Genomic DNA, 18,221 nt, shown 5'->3' with positions numbered 1-18,221 from the left:
CTAAGACCCCAGGGCGAGTTAAGCCCTAATGTCCTGAGGCATAAATGTCATGGTGCTCTCTCCCCACAGGAAATTCAAACAGAAAACAACACTAAACAAAATAAATGTAGAAAAACTTGACAAGGTCTTGATTTTTTTCATGAGATTGTCTCAGTAGTTTCCTCTGAAATATCAAAAACATTATTTTTCAGTACTGGGGGCAGTGGGAGAGAGCTGGGGCTGCTTCCTCGGGGCCCTTCAGTGCACCTGTGTAGGGGTTAACTCAGCACCATGCCCAGAGTGCGGCCTGTCTCTGATGGATGCCCCAGACCCTCTTCTCTCTTCAGGACACCGTCCATGTTGTCATCCAGGGCTCTTTGGCAAGGACTTTTGAGTCATGTGTTGGCTTAAATCCTGGCTGTGCCATCTGTTTGCCATGTGACCTTGGGTAAGTCACTTGATCTCACTGCGTCGCAATTTCTGTACATGTAAAAATGGAAATTACACAAGGTAATGCACACATCGTGCCGAGTATAGTACTTAGCACAGCGTCTGGTATATATACTAGATCTCTTCCAGCTTCTCCCTTTATCCCCTACAACGCTTCTTTCCAGCAAGAACGTCATCAGTCATTTGCACTTTAGTACAAATAAGCTCCTATAAGTGTTATTCGTTGTTTTCATTCACTTACCCAACAAATGCTTGTGCACCTTCCTTGCACCTGATTTGAGCTGGGTGCTACTACTCTGTGTACACAACTGTTTCTGTAAGATCACCAATATGCCCATTTGGTAGTGGAGGAAACTGAGATTCGGGAAGGTGAGAGAATGTTCCCAAAGTCACACAGCAGAGTCTAAGTTCACTTGTTCATTCAGGAAACAATGACTGAAATTTCTTTCAGGATCGGTACTGAGGGACACAGCAGTGAATGAGTTGGACCCCTATCTGAAGACTCTCGTGGGCTACTCTGTGTAACTTACCTTTTGTCATCGCTCTCATTGTTCAAATCCTTTTAAAAGCTTGTGTATGTGGGAAGGGAGAGCCTTCCTTCTGACCCTTCTGACCAATTGACTGTTGGATGGAGTTGCCTTCTTCCTGGTGTGCAGGACTGGCCCTGCCCAAGGCTGAGCTGACAAACCAAAAGAGCCTGCTGACTTTTCTTTCCATATCTTTCTGGGGCTCTGCTGAGTATAGATTTCCAAGACTACCTAGGAAGAATTCCATTCTTGTCCTTTTTTTGCACTTCATGATACATATCACAGACACAATACATGTTCGTTATTAAAAAAAAAATACAGAAAAGCAAAAATTCTCAAAGTAACAATAACTCTAAGTGCTGCTAAGATGGTTAAAATTTTGCTATATTGTCTGCCAGACCTTCCTCTTATGCAATTATAACACAATTAATAATGATAATAATGATGATGATAACACTAATTTTCACTAACCCTGAGCAGAACTTCCTTTGTGCCAGAGACAGTTCTAAGCATCTTAGACATTTTGGCTAATTTAATCCTTACAGCAACTCAGCAGATTATTGCTGCCTTCATTTTTATGGGTACAGAAATTGAGGCAGAGAAAGAGAAAATTTAAAAGTATGGATGTTATTCTTTATTTTAAAAATAGGATCATTCTGAAGACAGTTTTGTGACCTACTTTTTCCCTTCACAATAAACATATTTTCCCAACATACTTTTTCATGGCTATTTAGTATTTCAGCATTTACACAAACCATAAATTACTCAGTTACTCAACCAGTCTTCTCTAGGTCATTTTTTCTGATTTTTTTTTTTTTTACTATGACACAGAAATGTCCATCCTTGCAGCTAAATATATGAACACCTAATTAATAACTTCCTTAGAATAACTCCTAGAGGTAGAATCACTTGGGCTGAAGATGTACATGTTCCAAGGCTTCTGACATCTTTTGCGAACTACCTCCCAGACAGGCAACTCTCCTGAGTTGCTAAAGGAATATTAACTATCACCACTCATGGAAGACAGCTTTGCTAATACCCATCATAATGACAGCCGCTCATGCTACCAATCCAGCAATCCCACTTCTGGGAGTTTACCCCATAAGTATTGTTGTACACATTCAAAATGATACGTGTATAAAATTACTCCTTGCAGCCCTGTTGGTAATAGTAAAAGATCAGAAATAACCCAAATGTCCATAATAAGGAACTGGTCAATAAATAATAGTATAGCTATACAATGATATCCTGTGAAGTTGTGAAAAAGAATTAAAAGCCTTTCTATGTATTCATGGGGATAGCTGTCAAGACATAGTAAATTAAAAGTAAGTGCAAAATGGTGTCGATAGCATGTTATTTTTTAAGTTTATTTATTTATGTTTGAGACAGGGAGAACACAGGCATGAGTGGGGGGAGGAGCAAAGAGAGAGGGGAGGAGAGAGCATCCCAAGCAGGCACGGAGCCTGATGCAGGGCTTGAACTCACAAACCATGAGATCATGACCTGATCAAGAGTCAGACGCTTAACCAACTGAGCTACTTAGGCTCGCCAGCATGTTATTTTTGTATGAAGAAATGATAGCCTGCATTCATATTTGCACCTATAAACATAAATAAGCACTAAGATAAGTTAAAATAGTGTCTAGCTGCTTACTTGTAAGTGGCTTTGGTGAGGCCAGGGGGACTGGATAAAAGAAGATGAATTGGGACAGGAGAGAAATTTTTTTCACTGATCACTTTTTATGTTTTTAGATTTTGAAACCATTCTGTGCTTATACTCAGACAATTAGTCTTTAAAAATTGCCTTCTAGGAGATGTCAAGTGAAGTGTGTGCATTTTTGATAACTGTGTGTTTCTGTGACTGTGCAGTTTGAAATACTGCTTTTTTTAAATCAAGTTTTATAAAAAAAGTAAAATAAATGGAAATTGTCTTCCAGTATCCTTAAATTATTTTAGGTATGATAATGCTATTGTAGTAATTTTTTAAAGAATGCTTACCTTTTAGAAATATATATTAAAATATTTATAAATGAAGTTATTTAATGTCCAGATTTGCTTCTAAATAATATATAAGCAGGGGAAGCAGATCAGTACATATATTACAGATGAAATTGATGGGGCATGAATTGTATTGTACATAAATTTCTATGTATTTAAAAAAAATTTAATGTTTATTTATTTATTTTTGAGACAGAGAGAGACAGAGAGCATGAATGGGGGAGGGTCAGAGAGAGAAGGAGACACAGAATCCCAAGCAGACTCCAGGCTCTGAGCTGTCAGCACAGAGCCCGACATGGGGCTTGAACTCATGGACTGTAAGATCATGACCTGAGCCGAAGTCGGACGCTTAACCGACAAAGCCATCCAGGCGCCCCACTTCTGTGTATTTTTTTAAAAAATGATTTATCGAAGGCTCCTGGGTGGCTCAGTCGGTTTAGCGACCAACTTTTGGTTTCGGCTCAGGTCATGATCTCACAACTCGTGGGTTCGAGCCCTACATTTAGCTCTGCGTTGACAGTGCGGAGCCTGCTTGGGATTTTCTGTCTCCCTCTGTCTCTGCCCCTCCTTCTTTCTCTCTCTCTCTCTGTCTCTCTATCAAAAATAAACAAATAAACATTGAAAAATAATTTATCAAGGTGAGATTCACATAAAATTAACCATTTTAAAGTGGACAATTCGGTGGCACTTAGCATGTTCATAAACTTGTGCAACTACCCCATCTATCTAGTTCCAAAATATCTCCATCACTTCCAACTAAAACCACTGTACCCATTAAGTATTTTTTCCCCATTTCTTCCTCCCTCAAGCCCCTGGAAGCCACCACTCTTTGTTCTGTCACTGTGGATTTATCTAGTCTCAATATTTTATGTAAATGGAATCACACAAGGTATGACTCTTTGGCTTCTTTTACTGAGTGTAATGTTTTTGAGGCTCATCCACATTTTAAGATATATCAGTACTTCGTTCCTTTTTAGTCTAATAATACATAGAGACCACATTTTATTTATCCATTCGTCCACTGGTGAACATTTGGGCTGTTTCCACCTTTTGGCTATTGTGAGTAGTGCTGTTATGTGTGTGCATGTACCTGTTTTCAATTCTTTTGGGGACCTACCTAGGTGTGGACTTGCAGGGTTATATGGTAATTCTATATTTAACTTTTTGAGGAAGCACTAATGTGTTTCCCAAAGCAGCCGAAACATTCTACATTCCTGATAGCAGCGTATGAACGTTCCAATTTCTCCACATCCTCGACAACACTTGTTATTTTCCGTTTTGTTTTTTCTTCATTACAACCATCCTAGTGGGTGTGAAGTGATATCTCACTGTGGTTTTGATTTGCATTTCCCTGATGACTAATGATGTTGAGCATCTTTTCATGTGCTTCTTGGCCATTTGTATATCTTCTTTAGAGAAATGTCTATTCAAGTCCTCTGCCTATTTTTAAATTGGGTCATTTTCCTTTTTGTTGTTGCTGTCTACTTTTATATATGTTTTAAATGCTCCATAGTAAAAAAAAAAAAAAAAAAAAGATGTAAAAATATTAGATATTTTATTTAAAACTTTAAAAAATGTTTTTTTTTTTTTTCTGGAAAGAGAGTACTTTTTCCTCTTTCTCGCCCCCACATGTGAATTTCCCAGAGACCCTTGCATAATCCCTATCTCCATATGCCATTCGTAATGTGATTTCAAAAAACTATTTGTTCTTCAAACAAACAAATAAATAAGCATAAGTTTCTTCCCTTTTGCCTTTTCAAGGATGAATGGGGGATGGGAGAGCAGGGCTGGGGCTTAGGAGTAACAGAGGCTGGCTGTCCCTGTCACTTTGGCCTCAGCCTGGGGCTGACCCCCCCCCTACCTAGAATCCTGGTAATTCATTCCCTGATGTCCCATCTCAATGTCTTTGCTAAGATTCCTCCGGGAAGGGAGGGTCCCATCTATAGCAGGAGAAGCCTTCTGGGCCCAAATCCAGCCACATCACAAGACTGGAAGGCCCAGCCGCGAGACAAGCATGTCAGTGGCTTCCATAGCCAATGGAAGAGGTTTCGCCCAGCTCATGTTCCCCTGTGGTAGTCGGGCCAAACAGATGGCTTGGGATAAACAGGGGGGTGGTGCTGGGTTGGGGGGATGGGGTGGAGGTGGCTTTGAGTGGCCTTAGCCTCCCTCTGGATCCTAGAGAAAGAGGCAGGGGACATGAAGGTCATGCCTGAGGAATGGGCTATCGTTTGGTGCCTTCCAAACATGCGTGTGATGTTTTTAGCAGTGGAACTCTTGTTCGGACCAATCATTAAAATATATAAGTCAGAGAAGAAGGAAAGAGGGAGCAGCTCCAGCTGAAGAGGCAGTGAGGAGCCCAGAGCCTTCTCTCCCTCCATGCCACGTGGCACCTCTGGGAATTCTGGGTCTCAGGAGAACACTCCGATCCCGTTAACACATAGTCTTTATATGAAAGCACTTGGGAACTCGACACATTCTGTCTCTTTGAACCTTGCAGTGGGTTCCAGAGCCCTGAGGAGAAACTAATAGCAAGGCAAACTCCAACCAGAGATACTGGCTCTATTCCCCAAAGTGCAGTGGCCTCTTGCTTACCCCTCACCAGCCGAGCACTGGGGAAGTGGTCAAGGGCTGGAAAGACGCGCCAGGGTTTGGGTGGGCTGAAGGAAGCTGAGAGGGACAGTGGGTGCAGTGGCCTGGTCTCCAAGCCTGCTCAGGTCCCCTTCTAGGGAGAGAGGGTGGAACTCAGTCTCTGCCTCCCTCTCTCCCTCCTTCCCTCTGGCAGAGCTGCCTTGGGCCCCAGGCATCTCTACCCTACCTCTCCTAACCTTAAGAGAGATGTGAGCACACCCCTATTCCCACTGCAGAAAATAGGACATAGAATTTCCTCAAACCCAGATCCTGATTCTCAGCACAATCAATCTGTAGGATGCCCCTAAATGTCCCCCAATTCCTGTGGGTTTCATTCTTTAGAGAATGGGCCCATTTTATTTTCGTACTGCAGGATGGTATGTGGGGGCATTTGTAAGGAAACAAAGAGTTGGGCAAGTAACTTTACTCTCTGCGTTTGTTATGTCTTCTGCCCATGGGGGATCAGCGTACCTACTCCACAGGGCTGTTCTGAGGGTTACATGAGTTCATGCATATCCAAGCCCAGCAGTAGCTCAGTTTAGAAGCAGTTCCATACCAGAGAAAGGGCATGGTACTTGCTGTCTCTTCCATGAAGTGTCACCTCAGATAAGGCATTTCCTCTCTCTGAGCTTCAGTTTTCTCATCTGTAAAATGGGCATATTAATATCTACCCTTCATAGTTACCAGAGGAAATAGAGATAATTCACACAAAGTGCTTAATATCGTGCTTGGCACAGGGAAAGTACTCAAAATATGGTAAGAACAATTGTAATTATCACTACTTTTACTTTTATTATTATTACTATCATTTCACTAGAAGGGCAATGTGGGTTAAGCACATAGACACGGGAGTCAAACTGCCTGGGTTTAAATTCCACTTCACCTCTGGAGCTGTGCTACCTTATGCAAGTTACTTAACCTCTCTGTGCCTATATTTTTAAAAACCACATAAGGGGAATAATACTTGTACCTATCTCATGGAGTTGCTGCAAGAATTCAGTGATTGTATGTGGAGCGCTTTGAAGAGTGCCTGGCAAATTATAAATTCTACAAATGTGTTTGCTGTTAACAGTTCTGTTATTATTATTATTATTATCAACAACCAAACTCTGAAAGTCTTCACCTTGGATCCGATTGACAGCCACAATGCAACATTAATGGTTTGGCAACTCAGAAGCTGTGTAACTTCAGGCAAATTACCTCCCCTCTCTGAGCCTGCCTTTATTTGTCTCCAAAATGCGAGTTGTAATACCACCTATAATGGTTCTTCTAGGTTGTTAGGCTTCATTAACGAGCGATGACCCGTGGGAAGCTCCTAGCTTGTAGTTAATTAGGCCCTTGTCCCAATGCCCTGACTAAATCCAGCTCCCCACCCCACCCCTGAGGGAAAGCGCTTGGATTCCTTCCTTCTGGGTGCGAAGGGGGGAGGAGGGGCTGCCCGGCACCCGCTGCCAGGCCCTATTCTGGGGGCCGAGCGATCCCGTGGCCGTGCCAAGCTTCCCCGGGGATCAGGTTTCTGCTGACGCGGTGCCAGGCACGTCTGCTTCCAGGAACCGGCAGCCGCATTTAGCCGCGGGCCGCACATGAAAGGGCTGCAGTCGGAAACGTGACGTTGTGTCAACAGGCGAGGCAGGTCAGCGCTGGGTGAGACCATCCCGGCAGGCCCGGAGGGTCACGCCCTGTCTGAAGGCGGCCAGATCCCAGGCCTGGGCTCCCCTGCCTCTCGCCACCTCTCTCCGGCCGCCTCGGAGCCCAGCACTTCACCCGCTCACACTCACACCCCTTTTAAACAGAGGCCCTCTTTGTACCCAATGGGCAAAGGACTGGGGTGGAAGCCTCTCCTCGCATCTCCCTCTGAGCTACTTGGAACCTGTTGCAACTGGGCTAGAAGGCAAGGCAAGGGCAAAGGGGGCAGAGGGACAGCTGCTACTTTTAGGGGTGTGCGACAGGGCAGGCTCGTGGGGGGTGGGGATTCTGGGCTGAGGATGTGTCTGAAGCCTCAAACCCTTTCTTAGTTGAGGTTGCTCCAACCACTTCCTTCAGTCCCCACAGCTACTCCTTGAGTTATGGCCCCGGAAAGAGAGAGAGGCATGCAAAACGAGCTTGGCCCTGGTGTCAACCCCATGTTCCATCTCCAGAATAAACTTGACTTGTTTGGGTTTTTACCAAAGAAGTCTAGCCAGAAAAGCCTAGCAATTCATGGAGGCATTTCAGGGGTTTAGCAGGTAGGAGAGCTGGAGGCCCAGGCCCTAAAGAGTTAGGAGAAAGCGGGATTTCCAGAATTTGCCATCCGTCTTGCTGTAGAACATGTGAGAAGGGCTCAGGGTCCTTATTTTACCTAATCAAGAATAGGCATGGAAGGGAGATGATGGGCCACCAGCTCATCTCTGGATGCCTTGTGCAGGGCTCCTTCCGTGACACCATGCTGCCTGGGGAGGACTGTGTTTTTTACAGCCTGCATTCTGCATCTCACACAGCCAGACAACTCTCACTCTTGCCTGCTGGCTCATCAGATGGCAGGGAAGCAAAGTCCTGCCGGGCAGATGGTGCCTTGACCTGGCTGAGAACTCCCTGGGGGCACGTTCCCCACTTAGGCTCCAGACACCCAGAGGGTTCTAGAAGACTCCTGTGCTTGGGGATCTGAAGCATGGCAAACCAGGCACTGGCCGTCAGGACATCCCTTAGAGGGAGAAGGGGAGAAGCAAAAATACTCGACCGGGTCATTTCCCACTTCTTTTCCCGTGGAATTTTTTTTTTTTTTTCTCATAAGAGCGCTTGACTAAGGAACACCGATATTCATTCACGCACAAACACACCCAATGAGAGGAAGTCCAGGAAGGATGTAGAACATAATTATGGAATGTTGCCTTCAGCAGCAATAAGGCAGGATATGGCAAATCCATTAGACATTGCTAGACTCAAAAAAGTTAGACTGGCTTGGCAGAGGTACTATCCCCAGCACCAATTATTATTGCATAATAATCCATTAAATCTTTTCTCCCTGTGCCTCCCCCTCCAGCAAGCTCTCCAGACCCTAAGGCCCAACCATCCCACATTTTGATTTTCTGTCAAGTTCTTAAGGACCGTGTCAAAAACAGGCTGGGGTGGGGGACAATGTACTTTTTTTTTTGCTTAACTCTGAAAGGAGGCACAGGGTGACTATGAACCTCTAACAAGGGTTAGTTAAAAAAAACAAATTAAATATTTACCTACGAAATTGACCAAGTTTATTCTGTCTGATTGAATACGAGGCATATTAAAAGCTGAATGAAATGATGCCAAGATTAAGTAGTTGTTGCCTACAGCCAAAAGGGGAGGGCAGGAGACAGCCATATCACACGACTGAGCTATTTTTAAAGATGCAAAAGACCATCTTTCTCTTCCACAGGAAAAGGATTATTTTATTAAGTATTTTAAAACAACTACTTAACATTGACTCATAGATAAAAATATTTACAATTTCACACCTTCAGGAAGGTTCCAAAATATAAACACTGTACCTCTCCCTAGAGAAAAAAATTATTCTTCTCTTCAAAAACAGGGATACATTCATTTTTCTCACTTTGTAGATCAAGTAATTATACAAATAAACATCTGAAACATTTTCCTTTCAATATATTTATATAATATATATTTATAACAGTTTTACAAATAAAGGCAATGACTTTATACCAAAATAAAAACAGGAAAAGAAAAAGTTAAAACACGATCGGCGATCAAGCATAGTGCATTTTGAAAAGCTGGTGCAGGGCTAGCTGGACAAGTCAGAAAACAAGTACTCTGGACCAAAAATAAAACTTCTTTGAAGGAGACAGAATCCTTTTTAGCAATAAGGACGCTCCCTATGCCGTCAGTGAGGGGAATTAGCCTGCAGAAAGGATCTTGCTGTGCCGAGAGCTGGTTAGGCCTTTAAGCTAAGCTTGGTGAAAAGCAGTTTTAAGGATAGAACTGAAACCCGAATCTAGCTCTGCTTGTTGAAGGTAGCAGTTTGTTACTTGGCTTTATGCATTTTGGGGGTACTGGAACTTAGGCACCTGCGTCTCTCAGACCCTGCTTTGGTTCTCCAGACAGCGAGATTGTTTTCTAGGTGAGACCTAGAAACAGGTGCCAGAGGCCCCAGGGACTCCTCCCTCATTCCCTGGCAGCTCAGCTTTATCAGGGGGCCCTTTTCAGTTCCTTATTAAGCTAATCACTGCGAAAGCCTGAGTAGGGAACTACATTCTCTTTATTCATCAGAGGCAGGGGTGGGGGGCAGACCTGTAGAAATCTCCCCAAACCACTACCGTGCTATGCCAGTGTCTGCTACCTCACCGCTTAGCAGAAAGCTCAGTGTGGCTGCCCTCTCCTCATTTGGTGAGTCACGGCAACAATAAAAGGGAGAAGGGTGGGGTCATAAGAGCTGGCTGGGAACTGCGCTCTGGAAAGCCCTCTTTTGAAAGTACCTTTTTCTCAAAGCCACAGACCCGGCTCCCAAAATGAAGACTGACTCACAGACCAAGAGTCTGAAGCTTTTGAATATCCAGCTGATTTGTATGTTATCGGAGGGGGCTATTTTCTGGGTGGGGGAAAGTCCAGAGGTCTGCTACAACCCCCCCTATATCTCCTGATGTCAGGCAATCCTTCATATCTTCCCTATGCCAAAAGGAGCTTTAATGTTCTATACCAACCCACCAATGCACATGCGTGCATGTGCACACACATGCACCCCAAATTTTCTCTCCATGCCTCAGATTATCTCAGCATACACACTAGAACAATCTTGCTGCAGTCACACTTTGGGGGGGGTGAAATAGGGAGGAAAGAGAGCAGAGTGGCAGGGTCCCTTAGTCTTTGGTTTCTAAGTTTAAAGGGGGGATCTGCTTCAAAGCCTGGAGCAGGGCAGAAGAGTCGATGGCTGGATGGGCTGGCAAGGGAGAAGGGAGTCTCTGGGGCATGAGCAAGGGGGCTGAGATCTTGTCTGGGTTCATGAAGCTGGTGAGGGCTGCAGCAGAGGCGTTGAGGCCTGGGTACAACACTGGGACGGAGGTGGGATACCAGCACTTCTCCAGCATGGGTAAGTAGGCGGTTGCGGACGGCGGGATCAGATAGAAGGGCAGACAGAAGGGAGGTTGGTGTGGGTGCGGGCCCAGGAACGGGGAGCTGATCAGGTCACTGCCAGTGAAATGGCCTTCATCATCTGACAGCTGCATTCTGCTCTTTTTCGTTGGTGGTTCTTCAGATTCTTGCTTAATAACACCGATCCTTTCTCCCATGGTGAACCTACGTCCGTGATCACTTTTGAAGTACGGCTGCTCACCGCGTAAGTCACTCTTCTCGGACTCTCCTCCGTAGCCACTGTCTGTGTCCGTGTCACTGCCACTCTGCTCCCCACTCGAGTGAGCAAAAGTCCGCTGGATGACCGGCACACAGTTTTTCCCAGGGCCTTCGGAGCCTTTGGCTAGGGAGCTGGGTTTCTCCTTGAAGTCCATGGCTTTGGGAGCTGGGTCCGACGGCTTCCTGGAGGTACCACCCTGTAGCAGCTCTGAGACCACACGGTGAAGGTGGGTGACAAGCTGTGAAGACTTCAGGTCCCGAGTGTTCTCATGCTTGGCCAGGTACTGAAGCACCTCCCGGGCACACGTCTGGAAACCTGAGCAGAACATCTCTTGACCTGCTTCCACATTTCTCCCCGACAGCTCACCTGGATCAACACAGATCCAAAGGAAGACATTTCAGAAGGCCCTGTGGTTCAGCCGCATCCCATACCTCAAAGACTGAGAGCTTTCCTTTTTTTTAACAGCACCTGCTGATGTGTGTCCCTAACTCCAAAAGTAATCTCAGAAAAAATGTGGATTACACCGAGAAGTATAAATACAACAAAAATAACCCATTATCCTGCCACCCAGAGGTAAACTATGAGTTGTGATGGCTACATAATATCCCATCATAGAAACAGAACATAATTTATAGAGATGGACTATTTTCCCTCTTTTTCAATTTAGAGCTTGTTCCCGCATCCTCCTATGTTTATAACAAGAGTCATTTTACAGAACATCAACCCTACCATATTGCACAGAGACCAGTCAAAAAATGAGATGAAGAATAAAGGAACAATGTCCCCTAAGTAAGCTTATTTTCAATTATAAAAGTTACAGCCATGCTGGGATCTTTACATTTCAAAGCTATTTCAAAGCCTTTTCCATGTATTCTATCCCCAACCCTCAAGAAATTAGGTATGTTCATCTTCCTATTTTCCATGAGGGAACTGGCAGAAAAAAAGCACTTGCTAGGTTTTGAGGATTCTCATCATACTAGTCTTGGAAAGATGGGGGAGAAGAATGGAACGAGGCAGTGGGTAGAAGAACTTCTCCCCAGTCTGCTCAGTATTATTTGGAACGGGTGAAACTAGAAGGTTACAAGGTGACTGTGATTCTCTGGAAGTCAGTAGAAACTAATGATGAAACTTCAGTGGTTTCATTAGATTGTGCAATGCACTGAGATACCTAGTGGCTATTCAGGGAACCACATGAAATGCAGGAAAAACTCCTGCTGTCATCCTGCCAGGATCATACCACACACGGAGTGATAAGGAAGTACAGAAACAGGAAAACACTGGGGCATACCCATGATTTATTCTCCAGTGAAAGAGGACGAAGAAGACCGACTGTAAAACACCCACGATATAAATTAGAGGTGCCCTGGCATTTTAAACAGGAGGGGGAAAATGTCCCAGAACCCAGAAACCCTTAAACCAAAATGCCACAGAAATATTTTATCATTTGACTAATGCCTATTCATGCCAGGTGGCACACAGCAACATTCCAAATGAAAAGTCTGACCTTTTAGGAGAGATAAAATGACATCTCCCCCGACGAATGTGCATAAGCAATTTGTTGTAGGAATGTTTCTTATACCAGATGTTGAGCCCACAGACTATTTGCGCTACAACTCTTAGGTGATGGTAACCAGACTCGGGCACTCACCAGCTTGTAAACCGCTCTGCAGGGCAATGATTTTCTGCTGCTGCTGATCAATTAGGTTTGTTAGTGCTTTCACATGCTTCAACGTAAGTTCAAGAACCACTGCTTTTTCCAAGTGACCCAAAGTCTGGAATAAAAAGAGCCTTAGTCAGCAGTGAGCTTTGAGAAGTCCCACCTCTGGGACACTTATTAGCAATGGGAAACATCTCTAAAGGGAAAAAGAAAAAAAAAAAAAAAGAAAGAGAAAGAAAGAAAGAAAGAAGGAAAGGAAGGAAGGAAGGAAGAAAGGAAGGAAGGAAGGAAGGAAGGAGGAAAGAAAGGAAGAAAGGAAGGAAGAAAGAAAGAAACAGCCTTTCCTGGTTGACTACATTTAGTTTTAAGTTTGGAGATGATGTTTTTAAAAAGTGTGTGTGTATACGTCAATACATATGCACACACTTCTGATTAAAGAATAAAAAAGAAGTGTCATTTATCTTTGGAGGCATTTTGGAAGAGGCAGCTACATCAGCTCTGACAGATAAATTTCTCCAGCAGCCACTGCTGACCTTAACTCAGGGGAATCCGGAGATAACATTTCTCTGCCGTGGTGTCAACCTGAGGAGGGACTTCTACCGTGTCTGGCAGCCAAGAGGCTTCCCCTAGCTTCTTTCCTGACACCCTTTCATAACTTGCAGCTCATCCAGCCTTTTACTTCCTCCTTAAATACATTTTTTTCCCCTTTCCCCAACCAAAGGCTGCCAAGCCGTTGGCTACTGACAAGAAAGGACAGGACATAGAAATCACGCACCAAAAACAAGTCCTCTTTATTTTTAAAAAGGAAAAGGTGGCGAGAAGGGGGTAAATAAAATCTGTGTGTTGCTTGGTTTTACCCAAGTCAGCAAAACTAAAAAACCCTGAAAATCACCAGAAAGGAAAGGCTTAGACTCTTGAAAACGAAGGCTAGTTGGTATTGGAGCCAACTTGGAGAAGCCCAAGTGGTTCTCACTTCATTTGCTGAGGACGCCAGAAAATTCCAGGGCTGGGGAAGGGTACCCCCAAACAGAGCCACCCGCCAGCTCCGAGCCGGCCATCTGCTCTGCAGTTCCCTGAGGGGCCTGCAGGCGGCGAGTGACCCCCGCCCGCCCTCTGGGCAGAAGAGCTGCCTTGGAGAGGGGCCAGCTTCTCACTTACTGTAAGTTTGAGATGTTCGGGTAGGAGATCCTTCAGCTGGGCGATGCACTCGTTAATCCGGTCACGTCTCTTTTTCTCGATGAGCCGGTGCGGCAGTTTGTAGGTCTCCTGCGAGGCGCACGGGGAGGCGGTGGGCGCCAGACCAAGCGGGTAGTGAAGCCCCTCTCCTCCCTCACCCGGCAGCGGGATAAGAGTTGGGGCAGCGAAGTCACACCCAGAACCACTTTCTGTCCCTTCTTCTCCAAGCATTTAATAGAACCACCGATCCCACACCGTGCATACCCCCGCCAAGCTCAAAGTGAGAAAACTTTTCTTGGAAACTGCGCGCGCCAGGGGCTGGGGTCCCGAGAGGTGCGGTGTTCTTACCTTGCTGTCCTCGCTCCGCTTTATTCCCCTCTTCGACTTGAACACTTGGTACATGTGGGCAAAATCCATCCTGCAGGGAGAGGGGCCAGGTAGGGTCGTGACTTTGCGTGCGCACAGGCTGCAGGAGCCCTGGCGGGTAAGAGCCCCCGGATGCGCCCGAAGCTGCTCCGAGTTGAGAGCGGCGCAGAACGTAGGGCTGGAGCCGAGGCTTGAAGGCGCCAGGGAGTGCCAACTTACCCAGGTAGGTCTCCGGGCTCCAGTCCTGGAGCTTTGGGCAGGCAGGCAGGGGGCGGTTGCGCGCTGGGGATCCGCTCCATGGCGCGGCGAGCCGGGGCCACTGTGCACTCCTGTCTGCAGTAGCGGAACGTCGGGGTGAGGACTGTCCTGCAAGGGGCTTCCGGGAGGTCTCTCCGCAAGGGTTCCTCTGAGTCTGAGCTCTGAAATCCGCTGGGCTGCGGGGCGCTGCGGCTTTGAGGTGCTGCTTCAGTTGGGGGCGTGCATGGTGTCCCCGCGGCCTCTGGCTCCGGCTCTGCGCACAGACTGGCGGTGTGTGCTCCCTGCGCCGTCTGCGCGGTGCGAGCCAAGTGAATGAGAAGTGGGGCGGGCGGGGAGGCGGGAGGGAGCGCGGGGGGGGGGCGGTTAGGGCGGAGGGGGGTGGGGGGGCGAGCTGAGGAGTAATGGAGAGGCTGCGGGCTGGGTTAAATGGGAGCGAGTGGGTGGGTTGGAGCTACGTGTTCTACCCTGTGACTCCAGGCACGTCTGGCCGCTGCCAGGGAGGGAAGGAGCGACCTGCCCGCCCTCCCCCGGCTTCATCACATGAGTCTCACGTGTTGGACAACGCTCCCGCGGCTGCGAGGGAGCCCCCACCCCCAGCCCCGGCCCCCAGGTGTCTGCGGCTGCGGCTGCCTTTCCCCGAAGAGGGGGTGGCAGCGCGGCCCGGGTCCTGCCCAGCCGGGTGGGGGGCGCGGAAGCTGGAAGGGGCCGGGGAGCCGCTGGGGCCGGGGGGGGGGGGAGGTTAGTAACGTGGGCGAACCTGCCCCAGGGAAATGAAGTAAGTTCCCGTCTCCTGGGAGGGAACGGGGGAGGACGGATCCGCCCGCGTCTGACTCAAGCCGGGAGAGGAATATCCCCTCGCTCGCTCCAGCCCAACCCTCTTCCTCCTCCCCCGCCCGGCCGGCTCCGAGGAACCGGCGCGCAGCGGAGGGAGGCGCCCGGCCCCCCTGCCTTCCCCAGAGGCTGGTGTTTCTTTCCGTCCCGGCTTCCCCGCCCCCACCCCTCAGCCGGGCGTCCAGGAATTGCCCGCCGTGGGGAGGGGCCTAGGGGCGGGGCGGATGTCACCCCATGGGAAGCGGGCCGCCAGCCAAACGCAGGGGCAGCCGAGGCCGCCGCCGAGCACGCTGCGCGCACCTGACCGCCGAGCGTGTGCGCCACGGGCCCCTCGCTCCCCCGGAGCTTCGCTCCTGGGTGCAGCCGGCGGGCACCCTCTTGCGCGTACCCCCTGGGTGTCCCAGTGCCCATCTCCACCCGACTTCGACAAGTCCAACACTGAAAGATACCGGGCGCCGTGCCCTGCGTTCCCTCCCTCCCCTGCCCTCCCCAGAGCAGAGGCTCCCGGGTCGCCTCCCCTCCGGCTGCAACGTTACACAACTGCGGCGGCGACGCCTGCCCCGCAGCAGCACGGGGCGTGACGCTTCACGTGGCCGGGGCTCGGCCTCAGGGCAGTCGACTGCGAGCCCCTCTGCGCCGGCCATGGGCCGGAGACCCCGGGGACCGGGACGCTGTGTGCCCGCCAGGGTGGGCCATCCCTCCGCCTGCCAGGAGCTTAGGCGGCGCTGTTGGCGGTCTGCACCCAGAGCGGGAGGGAAGAGAGAGACTAGGACAAACTATCTGTCCATCACATTGAAATCCTAGCATTCATTCAGTGGATACACATTTGCTGAGCCCCCTACTCTGTGCCAGGCGTTGTGCCCGTTGCTAGAGATCCTGTTGGGAGTCCAATAGAGTCCACCCTTGAATTTACAGGAGCCTCTGGAAAGAGGATAAATTGGGCAATGAGGGGAAGGCAGCCCTGGGAAAATTATAGAGGTGCCAGTGGCAGAGAAAAAAAGAGAAGTTTGTTTTGTTCTCAAATTTTATTTAATACGGACCAAGATGCCTTGGAAGAGGAGGAGGGGGAAGAAGCTAACCCATTGCCCTCAGCTTGGCGCAGAAAGGCCTCCCGCAAGGGGCCCCAGACCTCTGCAATGTGCGCGGGCGGAGGCCCCCACCTACCTCCGCCGGCAAAGTCCGGTCTCTGTGACCTTCTAACTCAGCCTGGAGCAGGGAAAACAGCTGAAACTCCAAGCCCGCGGTGTGAGCCGCGCTGATGCAGTCAGAGGAGGGAGCCAGTGGAAATTCATGACTAAAATAAGGCCTGGCTGGGGATTTCACTGACCTCTGTGCTGCCCTGCCCTGCAAGTTCGGGGAGTTGAGAGATGACTGTAAGCCGTTCCCACCGCGCCTCGGGTCAGTCACCCCGCTGCTGAGTGGCCTGGCTGTGGGAAGGATTGAAAAAAAACGGGGTCGCCGCTGGGACTGGGTGAAGTTTAGCCTGGGGCGCAGTTTGGGGGTGTCAGTCTTAATTGGCAGTGTCCTTGACAACCTAGAGAACTGGGATTCACACTTTGACCAAACTGGGAGTGGATTTCCTCCAGGTCGCTCTGGAGAGCTCCCACTTCCTGTTTATGTTTCACAAGCGTCGAACTCATTAGCAAGTGTGAGAAATGCCTCCTTTTCTAGCTGCTAACTGGCTTGTGACCTCTTTTGGGGGTTCAGGGATCCTTCCTTCGCAGAATGTACTTTTGCTGCTTTCTGTTATCGGCCATCTTTAGGGAGGGAATGACGGCACTCAACTTCCTGCCAGGAGGTGGGCAGCAGAGAAGGAGAAGGAGGGGACTGGCCTGCCCTGGGTTTGTGCTTTCATTCTAGGGCGACCTGCTTCATTGTGACTTTAATACGGGTGAAGAATTGTCATGACTGCATCAAAACCACAGTTCCATCAGGAAAGAAGCACTAGGGGAGGAAGGAACACTTGTCCCTGAGCTGTCATATACGCGGAGCACCCCGTGCCAGTCGTGAACTCAAACATTTGAGCTTCCAAGCCTCAATGTCATTCTTAGATGCTTTGATGTTATCAATACTTTTTGTCCTTACCCGTTCTACAGTTGGAAATAACAAAATGTATGCATTTCCTACTTTTTGTACCAAATGTATTCTCAAGCTTCAAGAAATATCTCAAGGAAAAAAGAAAGAAAGGGAGAGAGAGAGGTGGGGGGAGGAGGGGAGGAGGAGAGATGGGGAGGAAGAGAAGTGGGGAGGAGGAGAAGTGGGGAGGCAGAAAGGTGGGGGGGAGGGAGGGAAGGAAGGAAGGAAGGAAGGAAGGAAGCAAGCAAGCAAGCAAAGGATCTCCACCCTACCAAAGTTTTTCTTCTGTCAATAGCTTGTGATTATTTTTTCATTAATAAACAAAATAATTCCTTCCCAGCCTGTGTCTTTACACCTTGGAAAATCTTAAACTTTCATTCTGTCAGCTTTTGTAGATACTTGTTTAATGCTGTTTTAGTTTTTAGACTGTCTGTAAAAACTTTTGTCTGTGTTAATTCATTTACTCACCACCACCTTATAAGGCAGCTATTAGCTCATTCTTACATTGATTTAACACAGCTTTATTGAGAACCACTATATGCCAGGCATTGAATTATGTCCTAGGAATACGTGTGTCCTCTTAAGGAAATTGAGGCTCAGGGAGGTTAAATAACCTGCCCCAGAGGGTTAGATCTGGAATTAGACCCTAGGTTTGTTTGGCTTCAAAGCCTGTACTCTTAATCACTACATTCTTGGCTGCTTGGTAGGGTTGTATGTGTTGTGTACTGTTCAACTCTAGGGGGAGCCATTCACATCACAGTCTGTGTGAGAGCACCCTCTAGAGTTGTGCATTATAACATTGAGCAGCTGCACTGGGTAATGGTGACATTTTGTAGCTCTCTCCTCTGTTTTGTCTCTTTTACATGTAGAGAAAACATAATTTTGTACAGAGAAGGACAAGAGTCTCCTTTTATTTTCCTACTGAGACTCAGCATTTTGAAGGTCTGATGCTGTGTGTTGGG

The 18,221-nt window shown here is 47.8% G+C and overlaps 1 protein-coding gene across 1 annotated transcript; it reads right to left on the bottom strand.

Moving 5' to 3' along the window:
• Nucleotides 1-8,785: 8,785 nt before the first annotated feature.
• On the bottom strand, nucleotides 8,786-15,152 carry BHLHE40 (basic helix-loop-helix family member e40). The gene is made up of 5 exons (XM_045493615.1): nucleotides 14,314-15,152; nucleotides 14,077-14,146; nucleotides 13,711-13,818; nucleotides 12,544-12,667; nucleotides 8,786-11,261 (listed from the first exon to the last, which is right to left on the bottom strand). The coding sequence occupies exons 1-5, from the start codon at nucleotides 14,391-14,393 to the stop codon at nucleotides 10,405-10,407; spliced, it is 1,239 nt and encodes a 412-aa protein (XP_045349571.1). The 5' UTR covers nucleotides 14,394-15,152; the 3' UTR covers nucleotides 8,786-10,404.
• Nucleotides 15,153-18,221: the final 3,069 nt, after the last annotated feature.

The sequence above is a fragment of the Leopardus geoffroyi genome, chromosome A2 (genome assembly GCF_018350155.1).
Source record: "Leopardus geoffroyi isolate Oge1 chromosome A2, O.geoffroyi_Oge1_pat1.0, whole genome shotgun sequence".
In the NCBI taxonomy this organism is placed as follows: domain Eukaryota; kingdom Metazoa; phylum Chordata; class Mammalia; order Carnivora; family Felidae; genus Leopardus; species Leopardus geoffroyi.
Note: the sequence above shows the minus strand (reverse complement) of the source record. Positions and strands in the feature narration are given on the sequence as shown.

Bases quoted from the DNA above. Each gene is read 5' to 3' on its own strand.
- BHLHE40 (XM_045493615.1), bottom strand. From the start codon at position 14,393: ATGGAGCGGATCCCCAGCGCGCAACCGCCCCCTGCCTGCCTGCCCAAA. The intron at 13,819-14,076 runs GTAAGAACACCG...TGCGCCTCGCAG, and splicing joins AGCGGAGCGAGGACAGCAAG to GAGACCTACAAACTGCCGCA. The intron at 11,262-12,543 runs GTGAGTGCCCGA...GTGTTGATCCAG, and splicing joins GCAGAGCGGTTTACAAGCTG to GTGAGCTGTCGGGGAGAAAT.